Source organism: Talpa occidentalis, unplaced genomic scaffold (genome assembly GCF_014898055.3).
Source record: "Talpa occidentalis isolate TD23 unplaced genomic scaffold, MPIMG_talOcc4v2.1, whole genome shotgun sequence".
NCBI lineage: Eukaryota > Metazoa > Chordata > Mammalia > Eulipotyphla > Talpidae > Talpa > Talpa occidentalis.
This window is the reverse complement of record NW_026555331.1, coordinates 108,003,007-108,023,496: the sequence shown is the minus strand read 5'-3', so window position 1 is coordinate 108,023,496 and position 20,490 is coordinate 108,003,007. Positions and strand designations below refer to the sequence as shown.

Genomic DNA, 20,490 nt, shown 5'->3' with positions numbered 1-20,490 from the left:
GAGAAGGTACTTGCAGATGAGCAGTGAACCGTGTTTTTGTTCTGGGAAGTGTCTTGAGAGATACAAAGAGGACGTGTACACAGATTCCTTTCGTTCATGTCAGCCTTTTGAAAAAAATGCAAGGGAAATAGAGTCCCCCAGTCAGCCTGGAATAAAGCATCCCAGGATTTGGAGCTAAATTTTTTGACAACTGGAAAAGCTGCTTCTACTTCTTAAGGCTATAGCCTGAGTTCTAGTCTCCTTGAATATGCTCACCTCTCATTGATTATCCCCATTGGCAGGGGTGAGGTTGGGTCTGTTTGCTCTCATTCATGGAATTACATGGAGATACTGTTATAGAGCAACCCCGATATTAAACGGGTTCCTGGCTGTGGGTCCTCACCCGCGCGCTTTAAAGGGACTTATGAATACTCTACTACAGACACACGCAAAAGGGTTAATAAAAGGTTTATTTACAAGAGAAAAAGAAATAAGGAAAATGTACAACTCAGGGAGAAAATAGGGAAATAAAGTCTTTAATGCGTCCTACCCGATCCGACGACCTGGAAACCCAAAGTCACGCTCAGAGCTAGACGGATGCCGCGAGCTCCAAAATGGAGAGAGCCCCAAAGCCCACATGTCTGCCTTTTGTATCCACCTGGCTGCTTAACCCCACCCTCAGGTCCCAGCCACCTTCCCTTTAGTGGTGAAGGGATTTGGAGTTCCCAGTGTCTTTGGCTTTGACCTGGGGTGGGGGTGGAGTCCACAAAGCCTGTATGGAATTTGCTTTGGGGCAGCCTTTTCCCCCTAACACTGGGGTGGGGGTGGAGTCCACAAAGCCTGTATGGAATTAGCTTTGGGACAGCCTTTTTCCCCTAACAATACTAGACAGGCCACCTCAGGAGCAGTTGTCTCCCAAATTGGTTCATCAGCTGTCCACACAGCAGGGTAACCTTCCTCTACAAATCAGTCCCAGAGTCTTATTTACTGTCCTTCAAAGATACTGTGCAGCATCTTCTTGCAGCCCTCACTTGGAGCCCTGTTAAAGGATAGGAATTCCTGAATGGAGGGAATGGTGTGTGCAAGATACTGAGGCATGAGAAACCTCAGCCTATGAAGAGGAGTGAGAGGTAATGTTGCAAAGGAAGGCATGAGTCCAGTAATGATAAGTGGAATTTTGAAAAGTTTGCTTTCTGTTTTACTCTAAATAATATGGTCATAGTTTAAGGAGGCAAGTATTGGAACATATTTTGCTACATTACACACAAAACATGTTATGTTCTAGCTAGTCTCTATTCATCTTTCAGATGATATGTTTTGGATATATGTAATTTTAGGGAGTTTACATTTGTCCTTTAAGTTACAAGAAATTGTTGAAAAAAGACTATAAACTAGAGAGTAACAAAATGAGTTTTGGATTTTAGATTGGAAGTATGGAGAACAGACTGTAGATGAGATGAGAGGCCTGCAGTCCAATTGGAGAAGATGCTTGAATTGTAATGGTGCCACTAAAGATGAAAGAGTAGGGGTCATATTTGACATGAGAATGGATAGAATTTAGATTTGGAGCAAAGACAGAGAAGGAGAAGATTTTTCCAAGTTTGTTTTGACTTGGATGTCTTTGCCTTGTTTGGGACCATGGAGAGAGACAGCTGGGCTCAAGCAGAATGATAAATGTGGATTTAAACATGTTGAACCAGAGTAGCCTCTGGAATGTCCAAGATGCTGTTGGTGGTCCCAGGGTGAAATTGTGGGGAGCATTTTGGCCTGGAGACTTGGCTCTGAGAGTTAATGTTCTGAGTGAGGATTTTGCAAACAGAAGGCCTAGGGAAGAGGTCCTTGACCTGAATCTCACTTAATTAAGCAATTCCAAAAGAATAACTTAAGAAATTATTTCCTCCAGATTTCATATTTTAGTATATTAATTGGTGCTCTCACCCACCCATTTAAATTGGAAATGTGATGGTTCAAAACTTTTTTTATTGTAATCCTGTTCTGTGCCAGCTACTGTGGTCTTCAGAAAAGATATGAAAATATCCAAAGGTATTTCCTCTGTTCTCAGGAAACTTAGAGTCCAGTTAGAGAGACAAGATAAATCGTTATCCTGTGAGAAGTTAAAAAACACCAACAAATGAATGGGTAATAATTATTTGCCTAGTCGACCCTGTGGGAGGCTGTCCACTAGTCCAGCTTGTCCAGTGGGTGTGGCCTCCTGCTGCTACTCCAGACGTATCCTGTAGTGGCCACTGAGCCTCTGTGTCTTGGGACAGTCCATGGGCCCTCTCATAGCCCTCATCCTTCATAACACCCTGCCTCGTTCTTGGCTCTTCCTGTTCTTTAGGTCCTTCCAAGAGCCTATTGCAAGAACCCAATATTCAATAATCTGCAGCAGATCCAATAATATTCTGGCCAAAGAAGAGTGAAATTTAAACTATCAACATGAGATCTCATTGACTGTTCTGGTTAAAAGTCACGATGGAACATCCAAGAAATGCTAAATTCTGTTTATCCAGATTCCAAACAGCAAAAATGTTTAAATAACCAAGACTTTCCCTGCACTTTAGGGACATGCTGAGTAAACCCAGCAGTGAGAGATTAATCTTTGAAAGCTGCCTCCAGGTGTGTTTCAGAAGTAGTTCACATTCAGACTCACAACCCATCCCTTTTTTTTCTGTACATCTACTCTTGTCTAAAGATGATTTTTTTTCCCCTAAGATTTGTTTATTTATTTATACAAGCACTGGGTACAGTCAGAAGTGCGGGAGGGTGAGAGAATTCACCGAGCCAGAGCGGGGAGCAGAACAGGCAGAAGGACCGAAGTACACTGCTGAGGGGAGCAGCGGGCGGCAGGAGAGGTCTGCGTGCCATGCGGGACCCTCCTCCGGTGGCCGGGGAGCAGTCGGGGATCGAACTGGCACTGCAGAGGCTGCGGGCAGCTTCGCAACCCAGCGCTCAACTGCTGCACCACCGGGAGGCCCTAAAGATGATTTTAAAGGGTCTTATAATATTTTTAAATGAAGCTCCTCAAAATTATGTTATATCTAGTATAATATTCCAGGTGGTTGTTACTGGAAACCCTGTCTGCTGTGAACAACAACGAATATTTTCCTGAGTAGGATCCTGAGTAGTTCATTTTTAAATTATAAAGATTAGTGACCATCAATTAAGCTCTGTAAATATTGTTTAGTTGTCATTCTGTGTATAAAACATAGTCATTGTTAAGAAGTGGAAGAATTGTTCATATCTCCCATTTTGGGGTATCTTGGCATAGATTCAGTGATGGTAACTATAGTGAAGGAGAATTTGGGTCAAGGGGCCTCCCTTATGGTTAAGGGGTTAAGTCTCAGCACTATGAAGCTATCCATAGCCGCTGCAGCAAGAGTTTGATTCCTGTCCAGGGAGCTGACCCTCATGGTGCAGCAGACCTCTCCTGGCTCGCCTGCTGCTCCCCTCAGCAGTGTATTTCAGTAGATCCACCTTTTCTGCTCCCCACTCTGTCTGTGGTGAATCCTCTTACCCCCTGCACCTCTGGCCTGTAAATCCTCTTACCCCCCCCGCCCCTCAGTTCTTGTATGCATAAATAAACAAATCTTTAAAAAAAAAAAGAATTTGGTTCAAATGCTCAACTGATTTCAGTTGACAGTAGAGCTCAAAATGATCTCAATGACCACATCTACTACAGTTATTTTTGTTTAAATTTTGACCACTGGACTCATTTTTGTCTTATTTAGATTACTGAAGTTTAGAGTTTGTGTCCAGAGAAGATTTCTGCTCTCAAGGGGCAGTTGTATTGACTGCAGTTCACCTGGCGTTGTAATGACCAGTAACTGCCTTCTTCCAGGAGTAGGTTTTGATAAAAGTTGGGAGAAGGGGTATTAAGAGAGAAAGAATAAAGGAATACACTGAAACAGATAGGAAAGAATTAGAAAATTTAGATTGGTCACTGTAGTGAGGATTGCCAGAAGATACAGCTTCCGTTCTGGCTAAGTCTCCATGGGGAAAAACACGGTGGAGAATTGAAGCCATTCTCTGGATAAATTATTTTTAAAAGATCTTCCCCTTCCCAAATTACAGGGAAATGGTCTGTGAAGAGTGAGATTTTGTCTTAATCCTTTGGATTTATCTCTGCTTTGGCACTGTCGTCATAGATATTAAGAAATATTTTTGTTTTCAGCCTTTCTCATTGATGTTTATCTAAAAGGGAGCCAGGAAAGAGGTCACAGAAATCTCTTCCATTCCCACCCACACAGTCTTGCTGTACTTGTAACACCGCAAGTGGTTATAAATATGTGAATAGAGGAGTAAGTCACTTCTGCAAGAAAAAGTGCTGCTTGGACTTCTACAAGAGTGACATTAACTTTCTACTTTCTTTCTCAAAAAAATTTTTTTTCCATAGTTTTTTTTTTTTTTTTTAAAGGAGAACTCTCTTGTTTTTTTTTGTTTATTTATTTACTTATTTATTTGCACAAGCACTGGGTACAGTCAGAAGCACGGGAGGGTGAGAGAATTCACCAGAGCCAGAGCGGGGAGCAGAGCAGGCAGAGGGACCGAAGTACACTGCTGAGGGGAGCAGCGGGTGGCAGGAGAGGTCTGCGCGCCATGTGGGACCCTCCTCCAGTGGCCGGGGAGCAGCCGGGGATCGAACCGGCGCTGCAGAGGCCGCGGGCAGCTTCGCAACCCAGAGCTCAACCTCTGCGCCACCGGGGAGGCCCCAGTTTTTTTTTTTTTTTTTTAAGATTTATTTATTTATACAAGAACCGGGGTACAGGCGAAATGCACGGGAGGGTGAGAGGATTCACCAGAGACAGAGCAGGGAACAGAACAGGCAGACTGCCGAAATACACTGCTGAGAGGAGCAGCGGGCACAACAGGAGAGGTCTGTAGCACCATGTGGGACCCTCGCCAGCCAGCCGGGATCGAACCGGCGCTACAGAGGCTGCGGACAGCTTCACAGCGCTGCCCTCAACCTCCTGCGCCACCAGGGGAGGCCCTCCATCGTTTTTATGGGTGACACTTATGATTGACTCAACATCTAGCCTAGTCAGCTAAAAAAAGAACAAAACCAAAACAAAACCTTGCTTTCCAAAGGAACGTTCAGTTTTCTTTGGGGAGGGGTCCCATTTGAGAGCCTGTGAGAGAGTAATCTGAGTGCTGGATTCTTAACCAGACCCAGGAGAGAAGCAGCATGAACAGGAAATTTGGATTTCTGCATCTGTTCAGCTGTGTAGGGGCTGGGGAGGGAGAACAATGAAAGACAGGCCTGGGAAGTGTGGGAGCACTGCCTACCGTGTGTTTTGGCAGTGTGTGTTGGTGTGGTGGCAGGTGAGGCTTCCTGTGCAGTTGTTTAGTTTGGATTGAACCTTCTCCTTAAAGAGTCTCCTCTTTCCACTGCCGAGCCAGCACTAGAAAGAAACACGCTTGCTTCCAGGAATGAGTAAAACACTGATTGTCTTATTTGTAGCTCTGTTTCAGATTAGCATACTCTCATTCTCCAGATCTACACCCCATTCTAGAATTGCCCTGTCAAATCCTTCTTTCATCTCAGTTTGATTTTACCACTTTGGGTTAAGCCTACTGGAGTTTTGAACTTTGGGAGTTACTGTTGCTTTCTAAGAGGGCTAAATGAAAAGGTATGAATCTGTAGGACAATTTTCTCAAAGAGGGAGCCTAGTCAGAAATTTCTCTAGAAAATTAAAAAAAAAACCTCTTTCCTAATTATTGGGTTGTTCTAAGTAACTTTGTCATTTTATTATTTTTCATTTTTTTTCTTACCTTGGATCTTTGGCTAAGCAAGAAAATACCATAAGACAGCAATATATATAGATGTAATACATATGTGTTGACATCTATCTATCCATCTATCTTCTATCTACCTATTAATCATCTATCTGTCTTTCTATCACTGACATTTACTTGTTCAAAATATTAGAAAGAGCAGCAGGGAGTCAGTACAGAGTATTGTATATCTAGGTTTTAACTTATGCATAACAGAAATCAAGTCATGATAGAAATGAGAAGAAATATGCATGAACCTTCTATTCTCAACAGCATGTAGAGTCATTCATAGGAATGATTTAAGTCAGATTCAGGAGAAGTTTCTAAAAATACACAGTTCTCTTCACTCTGGACCTCATGTGCCAAAGAAAAACAAAACCAGAGGATTAGATGATTGTTCAGACCCTCACTCATTTCATGGGTATTGGGTGGCATTTCATTTCAGCTCACTTTCCCATGAGTTAATTGTTAATTGCCTGTGACTTGAACTCATGAGAACATGGAGTTAACTCGACAAGTCTTGTTGCTTTTTTGTTTTTCTGAGTCTGTGCCCCAATCTACTCTCCCTTGAGGGAAGTGAGGGCTGAGAACCAAGATATTCAGAGCTGTCTGTGATTGGCAGAGACGTTGGCCTGGTTAGGGAGGGATGGAGCCTGGATCTGCTGGGATCTGGAGCCCAGTGAGTCATCATTTCCCAGAAATCCCGGAAAACACTGAGGGGAGAGTTGTATTTGTCCCTGTGTGTGCAGTGGCTACATATTTACCTCCCGTACTAGAAAGCTCTCTGTGTCCAACTTGGGAGGTATCTTGTCATCTTAGAAACTGAACACAAGTTTTGGTTTTTCTAAGCCAGCTATTTATAAACCTCATGATTGCAATACCCATATGGTCTTACTCAAAGATATTCACTTTCAAAAGGTGGAAGACTGCCAGGTACTTCATAATTTAGCATCAATACTTAATTGACTCTCACTTATCCAGGCTATCAGGAATGATTTCCAAGTCATCCATTTGACTTTGGAGCATATGAAACTTACATTTGATTGTAGGTGTGCCCAGTATTTTGGGAACTCCTCTCCATCAGAAAGCCAGTATAGCCCTTCACAAGTATCTTTACTCCCACCTCACTGTTGTTTTTTTGTTGTTTCCTTGCTGTCCCTACTGTGCCTCCCCACAGGTCCCTGTTAGTTGTGGGCACAATCACCCCAATGCTGCTCAGTTTCATCCTTTTCCCTCCTTCATCGGGGCCAGAGAGGTAACCTGAAATTCAGTCTAGGTGACACAGTAATAGAGTGCTTTGGGGGGCCGTTTAAAAGCAAACTCTGTGCTCTTTGCTCCTCGATGATGCTCCCACCTCCACATCCATGTTTCCAAATGTGATCAGCTGCCTGTAAGTGGACAGGAGCTTCCCGAGGGAGAACTTTCCTGTCTCACTTCCTGTGACTTGTATACAGGCACGCACGCATACGTTAGCTGTCTGATCTCCGTGGGTATCCACAGTTCCATGGAAACATTTCAGACTTAAACAGACATTGATTTTCCATGAAGACCAGGAGTCTTTTAATTTGCCAAAGAGGTAACTGGAGACGAGTCAATCAGCACTGCTTGTTACAGCACATAACTGTCTCTGCATTGAGTTACACGTTCTGGAGGATGCTTATGGATTTTGTGCAAGCAATTCAGTAGGCTTCGGTTTTTAGGGAGTTATTGATAAAAAGGATATCTCTTAAAATATACTTTTAGATATTTCTAAGGATGATTTTGATGTCCAGCTCATACATACCCAGTTTTCCTCTCCCCCTCCTTTCTTGGCAACAGCCTAGCTTTGAGTGAGAGGGAAGTGTGTGGCTCTGTTAGGCTATCTGAGGCCACTGTATGTGGGAGGCAGAGTGTACAGCCTGTAGGGTCCCTTGGGACAAGGAGGGTGGTAGGGTGGGGGCAAAGCTGGATAGGGTTTCGGTTCCTTCCTCTTAGCAGGACTGAGATTAGCACCTGCTTTCTTTCTTGTTCAGTTCTTCTAAGAAAAGGAGAATTGGGAGTAATCAATTTTTTCATTCTAGAAATGCAATCTTCAAATTTTTTTTTTAAAATTGTTTGATCAATGAAAGATTTCCCTCCACCCCAAGCAAAATTCAGAAGCTACTGAATTGCAATAACATTATTATTTATGCACCACTTTTATGTAATACTACTGTTACTAATACAGTAACTGACTCTCAATTGAATTTTTACTGGAAGCCCAGTGCTGCACTATATGCTTTATCTTCATTATTACATTTAGCTACCACACCACACTGTGACGTGGGTATTACTGTTATCCATCTTTCACATATCAGGAAATTGGTGGTTGGAAAAGTGATGTAAGTTGCTGAAGGTCACACAGCTTATTGGACAAAAGATGCAGAAGAGAACTGAGCTCAGACAAGTGGTCTCAAGCATTCCATGGTGATGTCTTACCTTTAAAAAAACAAAAACAAACAACAAACAATGCTGTTTGTGTGAGAAGATAAGTAGAGCCAGAGTTTGAGAAGCGCTTCTGTAGACCTCCACTGAGGTGGTCCCGTAGCCTGAATGCCTGCAGATGGCCTCCCTTCTGCCCGAGTGTGGAGCCATGCTGTGTCTGCCTCCCTCACTGCCAACTTTGCCAGCTACCAGAGCACCCCAGCTCTCAAACATCCTTCACTTTCTACGTCAGCTCAGTCTATCTCTAGGAATCTTTGAGACTTGTGATGTATCGTTTTAAGTTTGAAAGAATTGTAAGTTTAAAATTTGAAAAACCCAAACAGAACATTTAAAAACATTCCCTTTGTCTTTTAGATTATGAATCAAGGATAAATTCTATTGAAGTTAGGCTAAGAATAAGCTGGTTTCTTTTCCAGTTCGTGTCTTGCATGAATGGAAAAAGCCCACTATGTCCTATTGCTGTTGGTTATGTCCAGTGCTTATTTTTGTCTAGTGTCTAAGTTTCTGTCTGACATCCCTTGGCTTCTTTGTATAATTTCCTCGATTTTCTTTGAAGCCCTCAGAGTTTACTTTCTGTCTCAAACACTTTAAGTTTCTGTATCCTAGGAAAGCGACTTACCCTCTACATCTCACTTCTGTCAAAAGTAAAGAAAGGCAAAGGTTTGCCAGGGTTTGTAGGAGGCCACAATGAGTTAATTTATGGAATGGATGTAGAACAGATGAAATGCTCAATGATTGTGAGCCCCCAAAGCCCCCCCACTGCACTATTCCTGTGGAGGACACCATGTGTGTGGGAGATGTCTCACTGCTCATGGTAGTAAACTAATGAGTAGAGTGGATTCTGATCAGTTTCTGGATAAATTCACTTAATCATTCAATGACAATATATTGTGCAGCTGCCCTTTATCAAGCTTTGTGTTAGGCAAGGGAGATATACCAGTAAGTAAGTGGACAAGCCATCAATCTTGGCATCAGCCTAACAGACCACTCTATTTGGAGTTAGTGCAAACTTGTGGGTAAGTGCTGGCCACCATGGACACACCAAAAAGGAGTAATGCTATTTGGAAGGCACTAAAAGGTTTTCAGGAAGAAATGATGTCTCAACTGAGAGTTGAAGAATGAGTAGGCCTCAGGCATCATGGTCTTGCCCAGCGAAGATGATCTGTGAGTAGGCTCTTAAACCTTTCATGAATCCGCATTTTCTCTTGTGCCCTAAGTCTGACTTTCCAAATCCTGTGTAAGGTGACACTATTTGGATTGAGTCTGTTTTGATTTTGGGGCTACATAGGTTTAAATGGAGGAAGATAATAAGTTTGGAATTTGAGAAGGCAAGAAGTGTCCATGACTGTTGAGAGTGAGTGTCACGATGGCAACTTGGACTGAAAATCAAATTTCTTATTTCCTCTTTGGGTTACCAAGTGCACAATCCTTATTTGATTGGTATAAGTTGTAGTTGCACATGACTCCTTTATTTTGCTAATACATATTTGCTGTGTGCCAATCACATGCAACCCTTGGGACAGATGGAGATCTGTATGACAAGTCCACTCACCTCAGGAAACTCAAAACAAGGGGCTATGGGATCTCAAAGTTTAGACTATTCCTTGCATGGCACACATGGTACCCAGTAAATCCAATACATCATGTTTTTTGAAATTATTCTTTCCATCTTATCGATGTGGAAACTAAAACTTGATTTATCATAGTGCTTGCTGGATCCCTTATAGATAGAGAGGGGAAGGGCCTGCCAACATTCTAGAATTCTCTTATCAAATCATAAGTGAGACAAGGCAATGCAAGAGGTTACTTCTTGCCTCAGCTATCATCTTTTTAAAAGTTAATTTTTTTTTAAATTTAAATAATACATTTTATTTTTATATTCCCCCATACAATTGCAAACGCCCCATTCTGACCCCAATCCCTCCCCTCCCACCCTCCACCCCCCAAAAAGTGTCTCTGGTTCATAGTTTTTTGTTGATTTTGATTTTCACTTTCTTATATTCATTTTCCTGGTCCCTTATTTAAGTTTTCTAGATTCCTGCTATGAGTGAGACCATCCGGTATTTTTCTTTTTCTTTAAAAGTTAATTTTTAAAATTGTGCTTATAACACTCATTTTAAAAAAGAAAACATGTAAAATGAATAAAAGTAAAAATAAAAGAAGCCATCCATTAAGCAACTACCCTAGGTCATGATAATCATTGGATAACTTGAAATTGGTACGTGTCTAGTCATGTTTACCCTGTCGGTTCTGTGTTGCTGCTGCTTTCTCTGCTTCACACTTGTCATCACTATCTATGTTTTCATTTGAACAGAGATGAAATGGGTTGTAGCGATTCTGAACTTGAAACATCTTTGCCCTTTTTAAAAAAGCAAACAAACAAAAAAAAGTGTGACTTACAGCTCTAGGAGCAAATCAGCCTCCTGGTTTCCTTGGTGCAGTGACTGTAATGGGGTTGCGGGTGTGGAACTAAGGACTGCTGGGAAGATTTGTACTTCCTGGAAATGCCACAGGAGATGATTTTCCTCTCCCAGCACTTTCCCTTCCTCTAATTCCCTTTAGTGGAGAGCCTATTAGAGTTTTTTTTGAGAGTCTTCAGAGTCTATGAAAACTGACATAAGCATGAAAATTTGGGGATAAAGGGACAGTAAATTTTTATGGTCATTCTCCCCTTGAATATCCGCAGGGGAGATACGCTCTCCATTTGATGGATTAATTAGCCCAAAACCCAGTAGATTTGCCCGAGGCTAAAAAAGGACTGTGCATGGCAGTCTCTTACCACTAAACTCCAGCCACTTCCAGGGACAGCCCACAATTTGCAAGAGCTTACTGCTGCTTGCCTCACCTTGTTTTGTAAACTCTCTCATTAGCCCCTCCTTCCCTTTTAACCCACATGGCCAGCAGATCTTTCCTGTCTCTCAAGCTCCCCTCAGCAGTGGATTTCAGTAGATCTGCCTGTTCTGCTCCCCACTCTCTCTGGTAAATCCTCTCAACTCCCTCCTCTCCCTCTGGCTTACCCTCCAGTTCTTGTATGCATAAATAAATAAATCTTTAAAAAATAAATTATTGATTTATTGAGCTATAATTGACATATAACACTTATTAGTTTCAGGTGTAGAATGTAATGTTTTGATATTTGTATATATTGCTAAATGAACTCTACAAGAAGTGTAGTTAGCATCCATGACTACATGTGGTTACAAAAATTGTTTTTCTTGTGATGTGAACTTTAAGATCTACAATCTAAGCAACTCTCATATATGCATTAGTCTCATTAACTATAATCAATGTGCTGTACAACTTCTTTCTTTCCAGACTTTATATTGATCTTGTGGTTTAGCTGTATGATTAACATTTACATTTAAAAAGGCACATTTTTAAAAGGACTTCAGTGCTACATATGGGGGTATTAGTAACAATAGTGGCTGTCCAAATAGCTAATAGCTATTGCCCCCTTGTTTCTCAACAACACCCGAATTGTTAGGATTTGAATCTGGATTTTGCTATCTTTAAAGCCTGACCTCAGTTAAGAAGCTCTCATCCTCTTGTTAGCAGGCAGACTGGGGTACCCCAAGACTCCCAAACTCCACATGCTCTAAATATTAGGTTCTGCCATCCACTGCATAAAGACAAAGTATACTCTTAGTGCATAAGACCTTCAATAGAAAAGAACTTTAATAGAACTAGTGTGCAAATAGAACAGAAGAAAGGATAATAGTTTCCAAATGAATCACCCAAAGTTATCCATCCCCTTTGGGGTAAATGCCCAGCCAAACAGGGTTGGTCCAAGCAGGGCCACTGAGGCCTGAAAGCCAAGGCATCTCCTGGCAGGAAACACAGGAAAGGGGCATAAGGGGCCAGGCAAGTCTGGAAGGAAAAGAACAAAATCAAAGCACAAGTCAAGATAAAGGCTGCCATTGCCAGCCTCCCTCCGGGTCTCTCACCCATATCTTTTCCAAGTGTCTCCTTCCGGTTCCCCAAGTCCCTGGTGCAAGTCCAAGGTGGAGAAGCAAACACAGCTTCTTCACATGGCTCTCTGCTCCATGTGCCTCCTCCAAGTCTTCTCTCCCAAGGCCTTTTTCCTCTGGCTGCTCAGCTCCAACCTTCATTAGGTGGGGCAGGGAACATGGAACCTCCCCTTTTTATATTACACTCTTACACTCTCAGGGATAAAAGGGAAGAACATAGTGGTCAAGAGCCACTGAGCTCTTGGGTTGCTATTCTGTAGCTGTTAGGACTATGGTTATATATATATTTAACCACAATGTAACAATAATCCCAAACTTTCAACTGGTCCTTTTGCAAAGTATTCATATCCATGCCCCCACCCCGCACCAAATTAACGTTTTTCTAACCCATTGCTAGCTTCCAACCCTTTTCTAATTTGTGTTTATGCTTCTTTTCCTACAGGAGAAAATATAAGAAAACATCCCAGAGGTAAGAGTACCTTTCTGAGAAGGGGAGCTGGTTGGTTGAGTCATTTGTGACAGCTCTGCTCAAGTCTGGCTCATGGTGGACATGAATTGCAATAAACAGTCTCCTGATTCCTTCTCAGCGAGTTGCCTGTTTTATCTTGGAATTGCTACTGCTGCTGTAGCTAAATTCTGATCGCAGGCGATTGGCATGGCCCTGTAAGTGTGTACCGTCACATGAGAGTGGATCATATGGAGCAAAAAGCTGTTGCTTTTGAGCTAGTGATTTTAGTAAAACTTTGACCAAGAAGGGACTGGACTGAGGGTGCTGAAGGTTTATGGATGGGAAATACAGAGGAGTTTTAAATGCACCCTTAATGTTTGAATTCTCTTTTGCCTGAAATTCCCTTTGCCTGATTCACTTATAAAGTGCCATTGTGCTCAAAACATAGGTTAAAATTCGTTAGGGGTAGTCAGGTCCTGCTGATTTGACTGCAGGAAGGGGATTTAAAGTGCAATTTCATCTGTCATCATGCACATACACCCATTGCATGGAAAAGTGGATCTGTAAAGATGATACGGTAACCTGACTCAGGGCTACACTTTGCAAACAGACCCTATGGTGTGGGCACCACCATGGGGTCAGGCAGACCCTGACCTGGCATCCTTCCAGGTCAGAAATGACTTACTGGTTCTTTGACTGCATGCCCAATGGAGAATCATTTGTCAGTATGTATTATTTTAACTTTGCATTGAAGTGTCCTTTGACAGATATCTGCTGACTTGGGAACAGTGTGTGTATTTGTGTATGCATGCAAATTATGAATATAGACAGGGAAGATGGCTTCTCTAAATAATAGTGACATGAACTTCCATCACGTGGAACTTATACATTGATTCATCTTGTATTCACATTTTCTTTTTTTTTTTTAAAGATTTATTTATTTATTTATACAAGCACTGGGTACAGTCAGAAGCGCGGGAGGGTGAGAGGATTCACCAGAGCCAGAGCAGGGAGCAGAACAGGCAGAAGGACCGAAGCACACTGCTGAGGGGAGCAGCGAGTGGCAGGAGAGGTCTGTGCGCTATGTGGGACCCTCGCTGGTGGCCTGGGATCGAACCGGCGCTGCAGAGGCTGCAGGCAGCTTCGCAACCCAGCGCTCAACCGCTGCACCACCGGGGAGGCCCCCACATTTTCTTTTTTATGATTATTTCTTTTCATAAATTTAGTTGGACTGTAATGGCACATAAGGGGTTCATGACTTCTTTTATTCTCCAGGCTCATCTCCTCCTACTTCTAATCTCCCTCTTTATTCTCTAAACTTTACCTATAGCTTTTAATCAGCTCTGTGGTTCCAAAGATATAATCATCTTAGGAAGAAATTTTGGTAAACTTGTAGTGACTGTCTTTATCTTAATCTTACTTAAGGGTATAGATCTTGTATGTCACCAGGCTTTTCTTGAATTAACAGGGACAAAATATGTTAATTTAGAAGTTACTTAGGAAAGTCTGACCACGCAAGAGTGGGGAAATATCTGGCTTGTTAATTATAGTTCTCTGACCCCACCATGCTGACTCATTCCTCTGCATCTTTGCATGTACTGTTCCTTCATCCCCACTGAACACTGTTCCTTTGCATAGGTGATACTCTGGACTGTGTGTCTCTTTTTCTTGTGCTCCTACAGCTACTCTCATCTTTCTTGCTCCCAGCCTAAATGTAGGCATCTGGTATAATATGCCTTCTGCTATCTTCTGTGTCTGCCACAGTGCCTGGAATATAGTAAGTAGCCCCTCAGTAAATGCTGTTGCATGAATGAATGAATGAAAACTGACTGCTTTTCTTACGGACTGAATGCTGTTGAATTGGTGTTGTTTTCAGATTGTTGCTGATGGCACCGGGAGAAGTGCCACAGCTGTATTACGCACAATTCAGTCTGTTGTGTAGGCTGTTTTCCTTGTGTATATGTTTCTTCTTTCATTTATTAGATAATATCATGTGATTCTTCTCAGAATTTTTGAGGAAAAGTCTTTGAATTCTGGAGCTGACACAGTAAAAACCTGAGTAATAATACTATTTCTAAACTTAACAAAAGTAATGTTCGAATATCAACCATTGTAGTCTTGATGACCTCCCATCAAGGAGAGGCACTGAGAATATGCTTAATGCAAATGTCACTGCCAAAACACTTACTCCATCTTATTGAGAAGAGTCTGGAAAGCATATTCCAAAGGAATTGAGTGACTCAGATCATCTTTTTTGACAAGCATTAGAGGTCCCTACTTTGGTTTAAATGGCTAGTGTCTGCTTTTCACTGATGGCATTTGACTGTAGTAGTATAGTTTTAAAAAGATTCCATTCAGATCAACAGTCAGTAATGCAATTAAAATCCAACAATAGTTTCCACCAATGGTACTTTGAGGAGGTCACTTTCACCTTACCTTTTCTAATGTGCTCATCTCATAGTGCATTACCTGGGGTCCTGTAGTTTCTAAATAAAGTCCATGATCCCAAGTAGTGGTGTCATCACTTGCTCTGCAGTGTAGAAGTGAATGACATTGTGAGAAACTGAGCTAAAACTTTAAGGCTTCTTAGTGGTTGCTATACTTTTCAGAATATAGAGAACTTACACAGATGGCTAAATAATTCTGTCTTGTTCAGGTTCATTGGGCACATGGTAGTAATTGCATGTGAACCACTGAGCAGGATGCAAATTAATCACTCAGAGTAGAGGGCATAATAGTGTTCAGTAGTAAAAGGTAATTTATCATTTTCATGTGTAGTTAACCTAAGGGATGAGATGTTGCAAAGTTGCCTCAATTTTAAAGAGATAAATAGACAGATGAGACGGAGTTTCATAAGAGAGCTGCTCCAACCTGTCAAGTTTCAAATTACTATGTTGAGTTTTCTGAAAGCATATTTTTGCATATCGGACATGAATGCTGTTGCATTTTTTATTATGTCGAGGTAATAAAAAAGCAGACTGTCTTGTACTAGCTTCATTGGAGTCATATAAAGTGCAAATTAATAGAGGATTGGTTTGAGCTCTTCTATTTTTAATCACATACATATTTTCATATGAAATAGATCCGTGTCTACTAATCTATCATTGAGGGAAAATCCATCCTCAAACTTAAGGCTTAAAACAACTGTTTTAATTTGCTCAAAATTTTGTGTCAGGTATTCAGAAAGGACTTGGCTGGCTGGTTTGGATTTGACTCACCTCATGTCAGCTGGGGCTGTTGGGGATGGAAGGCCCTCTCCCAAGATGGCTTCTTCACTCACATGTGGGGAGTCTTGGTGCTATATGTCTCTCTCTCTCTCTACATTGTCTCTCTGGCTTCATCTTCCAGTTGTCTCCATGGAGGCTGGACTTTGTATTGCCTGGTTGTCTCAGAGATAAGAAGTGGAAACCGATGGTCTCTTAATTGTACTTGGGCCTAAAACTGGCACAGAATCACTTCCATTGTATCTTATTAGTCAAGGTATCACAGATTCCTCACCCAGATTCAAGAGAAGGGCTCGTAGATTTCATCTCTTGATGAAAAGGCATTAAAGAATTTGAGCCTTTCTTCATGTACCCAACCTTCTGCCTTTTTCAGAATAATTTGTTTGAGACCTTTTCCAGGGAATCTGTAGAGTTGGAGTATGTGGATACCTTATTTGATGAATAGGATACATCTTTAAATATAGCTTGATACCTCTGTTAGATGCTGGTCTGTTTGAATGCATACTTCTCTACTTGATGATTTATTTGGAGTAGGACTTATAGGAGTAACAATGATTTCTTTTCCACATTAGGTTTAGCATATCAATGCGGACTCCACTGGTTAATTAGTCAAGTAAAGCTGGTGGTTTCATGTAGGAGAATTAAGTGACGTAAATGTTATATTAAAAGACTTTAGATATTGTAGTTTTGCTTTGAACATCAGGGGAAAGATAGGTCTAAATGCAAAAATAACATATTTAAAATATCTTGCTTTTTTTTTTTTTAATCTTAAATTTTATTTTTATATTCCCCCATACAATTGCAAGCGCCCCATTCTGACCCCAATCCTTTCCCTCCCGCCCCCCACCCCCCAAAAAGTGTCTCTGGTTCATAGTTTTTTGTTGATTTTGATTTTCACTTTCTTATATTCATTTTCCTGGTCCCTTATTTAAGTTTTCTAGATTCCTGCTATGAGTGAGACCATCCGGTATTTTTCTTTTTCTTTTTGGCTTATTTCGCTGAGCATGATCCCTTCCAGCGCCATCCATGTTGCTGCAAATTGCATGTGTTTATCTTTTTTGAATGCTGAGTAATATTCCATGGTATATATGTACCACATCTTCTTGATAAATTTTATTCTGTTTCACTTACATATTAACCTTTCAGTCATGTTAAAAAAATTCACTGGATTTCAAAGTCATCATCTACCTACTATAACCCAACTGAGTTAATTTTTTTTTTTTAAAAGATTTATTTATTTATACATACAAGAACTGGGGTATAGGCCAGAGTTGTGGGGGATGAGAGTATTCACCAGAGACAGAGTGGGGAACAGAACAGGCAGACTGACTGAAATACACTGCTGAGAGGAGCAGCGTGTGAGTCAGGAGAGGTCTGCTGCGCCATGTGGGTAGCTCCCTGGCCGGGGATCGAACTTGTGTTGCAGTGGCTGCCCCAAGCCTCATAGGTTGCATCTTAACCCCTTGTGCCACCAGGGAGGCCCCAAATGTTTTAAAATATAAAGCACTAGGCAGGCTGTAGGAGCCCAAGAGAATGTTTTGATGATAGTGATTCTGCTGAGTCGCACTTTTAATATTAAGGGAGATAATCTCATCTCTTCCAAGACGAGAATTTCAACCAAAAGAGTGCTGTTAGAAGTATTCTTTGCCTGACTAGAAAGGACACTAAGAGGTAGGACACAAGCTTATTCCTGCACAGAAAATCTTATTGGATTGGGCTTTAAATCAGCATTTTAAAAGAACCATCCTTTTCCCTTTGCATGAAGCTTGTTCAAAGTGTCATTTATTCCAAGAGATTTGCTGAAATGATGAAATGGTAATTTGACAGGGAGATTACACAGGAAACCTGCTTTCCCATAAAATTCTCATCAAGTTGTTTTTAAGTTATCAGATCTGGCTATGAGAAGCTTAAATCTTTGAGAAAGCATACCAGAACATGTACAAAATAATCAGAAATACCTAGAAATAATTAAATACGTTTGGGCTGCCCCTCACTAAAGTAATTGCTGTCATTCATGAGGCTATAAGTTGATTCTGTGTTAGGAATTTTTCTAACACATGTACACATCCACGTCCACACATGCTCATACCCTAATTTTGGTGTGTGCTAAGGAATGCTGTGATTGGCCAGTACCATCAGAGGTAGGTGTCCAAATAAAGATTTATCCACAAATTGAGGGACCTCTGCAAACTTGTACAGTTTAAGTTTTTGATTTTTCTGGACTGTGGAAGTACTTTGGTCAGGATGATTGGATTTGGAGTTTTGAGCCACATCAGGTAGTAAAACCTACATTAGCATGAAGGTTTTGTTGATTAGCTATTAATCCTAGCTCTGTTTAAATAATTTAAGTAAAACCTTTGGTTTTGACTATATATATATGACTATATAAGTGACTGTATATATGATTTTATAAATCTAGACATTTCTGTGAGCAATTAACTTTAGCCAAAAATCTCTCATCTTTTTGATTATTACTCTGAGAGTCACATTCACATTTCAAAAATCTTCCAATGTAACAAAACTTTACTTAATACTACTACCATACACTTAAATAAATATTGGAAATAAAAAGGTGTATAAAATTTTTACATATCTGGAAAGTAGAACTCAGGCTTTTAGGTGAGACGTATATGAATAAAATAATTGTAGAAGAGTATGTTAGGTACCAAAATGGGTATAAGTATTGAAGATCATTGGGGATAATTGAGTCTTTTGGGGAATACTTACACTATCATAAACCTTCTTTCACTAGATCACAAAGAGATCCTACACTATTGCTTATTATTCATGGTGCTTGAAGGGATGACTATATTCAAGTCTAATAGGTTAGTTGAGTATTTTTTCTGTTTAATTTTTTTAAAAAGATTTATTTATTTATACAAGAACCAGGGTACAGACCAGATGTGTGGGAGGGTGAGAGGATTCACCAGAGACAGAGCGAAAAACAGAACAGGCAGACTGACAAAATACACTGCTGAGGGGAGCAGCGGGTGCGACAGGAGAGGTCTGCTGCACCATGTGGGATTCTCTCTGGCTGGCTGGGATTGAACCCGCACTGCAGAGGCTGCAGATAGCTTCACAGTGTGACGCTCAACCGCCTGCACCACCAGGGAGGCCCCCGTTTCATTTTTTAACAATATATGATTTGCTGATTCTTCAGACTTTTTATTAAATGGGTAAGTGGCTCAAAATAGTATGAATATTTGGGCACAAACATGGGAGCTATTTGATAAAGGGTATATCATACATGCAGATAATGGAGTGGATTCTCTCTGTTGCGATGCAAAACCAAGAGTTATTTTTCTCCCAATGTCTGCCTTCTTTCTCTTGGATTTTTATATGGCTCAGTACTCACATCTGATGATCTCAGTCATTGATCAAATTTAGCAAGTGCTTCCCTTAGTCAGGTATGCCCATCTTAGCTTTCATGAATCATCATACTAATGAGTCATCAATAGAATCTCTACCTTTGCTTTTAATAATAGTTAACATGTCTGAGACCAGGAAGGTTTTGGTCTCTAAACAGTTATATCCTCGTGGTAGCAGGTTCATTTTCTGCTGACCTGTGCCCCTACTTCATTCCCAAGACATACTAAAGCTCAATGGTTAATGCTGACGTGCTTTTAGCATCACTGATAAAGAATCAGTAGACTGCTGTCCTTTGCCATTGCAATGAAAAAAAATAGAACCAGGCATGGTAAGAGAGTGATCTGAGGTATAGTAGTAGCTGAAACACTGAATCTCAGAAGTATATTTGGATACGAGTAGCAGAATTGACCTTGGCACTGAGCAATCATTTTCTGAGTTGAGGGTCATTTAAGGCAGAATTCAATTTCTTTTCTCCTCCATCTGCATGTCTCATAATGACTACCCTTCTCTCACTCACTCAGCACCAAAACTTTTGAGTCACTTTTATATATTCTGTTGTATGTGCTCTTCACTTTAACAACTTTTTAACTCATACTAAATGGGTCTCTGAAGAGGCTGTGGAACTTTCCTTCTTACTATTTTTATTCCTATGATTTTGATTCGAATTTATCCATCTCTCAGATTACCTCCTACCCCCTCTCTTCACTCTGGTGTCTTCTTATCCATCCTCCCTCTGTCTGTTACTTTTTCCATAATGTCTCTGATTATGCTATGTCAGCTTAAAAATTAGCAACATAAACCTTCATTGACTTCCTTTGGTTAATACAGAATTATCTTCTCTTGTCTAGGACTTTTAAAAGTATCTACATCTGTCTCTAGCTCAACTTTTCTGCCTTGTCTCTGGTAACTCCTTCCATTCACCCTAAGTTTCAGTTAAGCTGAACTCTTTACTATCATATTTATCTTCTCCATCCATAATATTTCTATTATTTAAGACCATTTATTTTCTCCTGCAGAAATCCCATCATTTAAACTTTCAATTTAAACCCCATTCTTTCCATGGAACATTCTTAGGTCTTTCCATCCAAAAGAGATCTTGTTCTCCGTTACTACTTCTCTAATTCCATATAAAAGATTTAGTTGCATGCATTCCATTCTTGGAATCATGGTGACTTTGTTTTTTTTTTTTTTTTTTTTTTTTTGAGTAGGGAATATGCTCCTCCAATGGATGGTGCTTTGGATATAGTTTGTATTTATTAAATGT

The 20,490-nt window shown here is 40.8% G+C and overlaps 1 protein-coding gene across 8 annotated transcripts in view; it reads left to right on the top strand.

Annotated features, from left to right (window-relative positions):
- PDE1C (phosphodiesterase 1C) overlaps window positions 1–20,490 on the top strand; it is a 417,006-nt gene that overhangs the window by 173,161 nt on the left and 223,355 nt on the right. For 3 of the 8 annotated variants that reach the window (XM_037509953.2, XM_054692456.1, XM_037509946.2), the window contains one exon: window positions 12,628–12,654. The exons of the other annotated variants lie outside the window; for them this stretch is intronic. In XM_037509953.2, coding sequence (XP_037365850.2) covers window positions 12,628–12,654 — 27 coding nt within the window. The remainder of the gene's footprint in view (window positions 1–12,627; window positions 12,655–20,490) is intronic. 8 annotated transcript variants of the gene reach the window in all.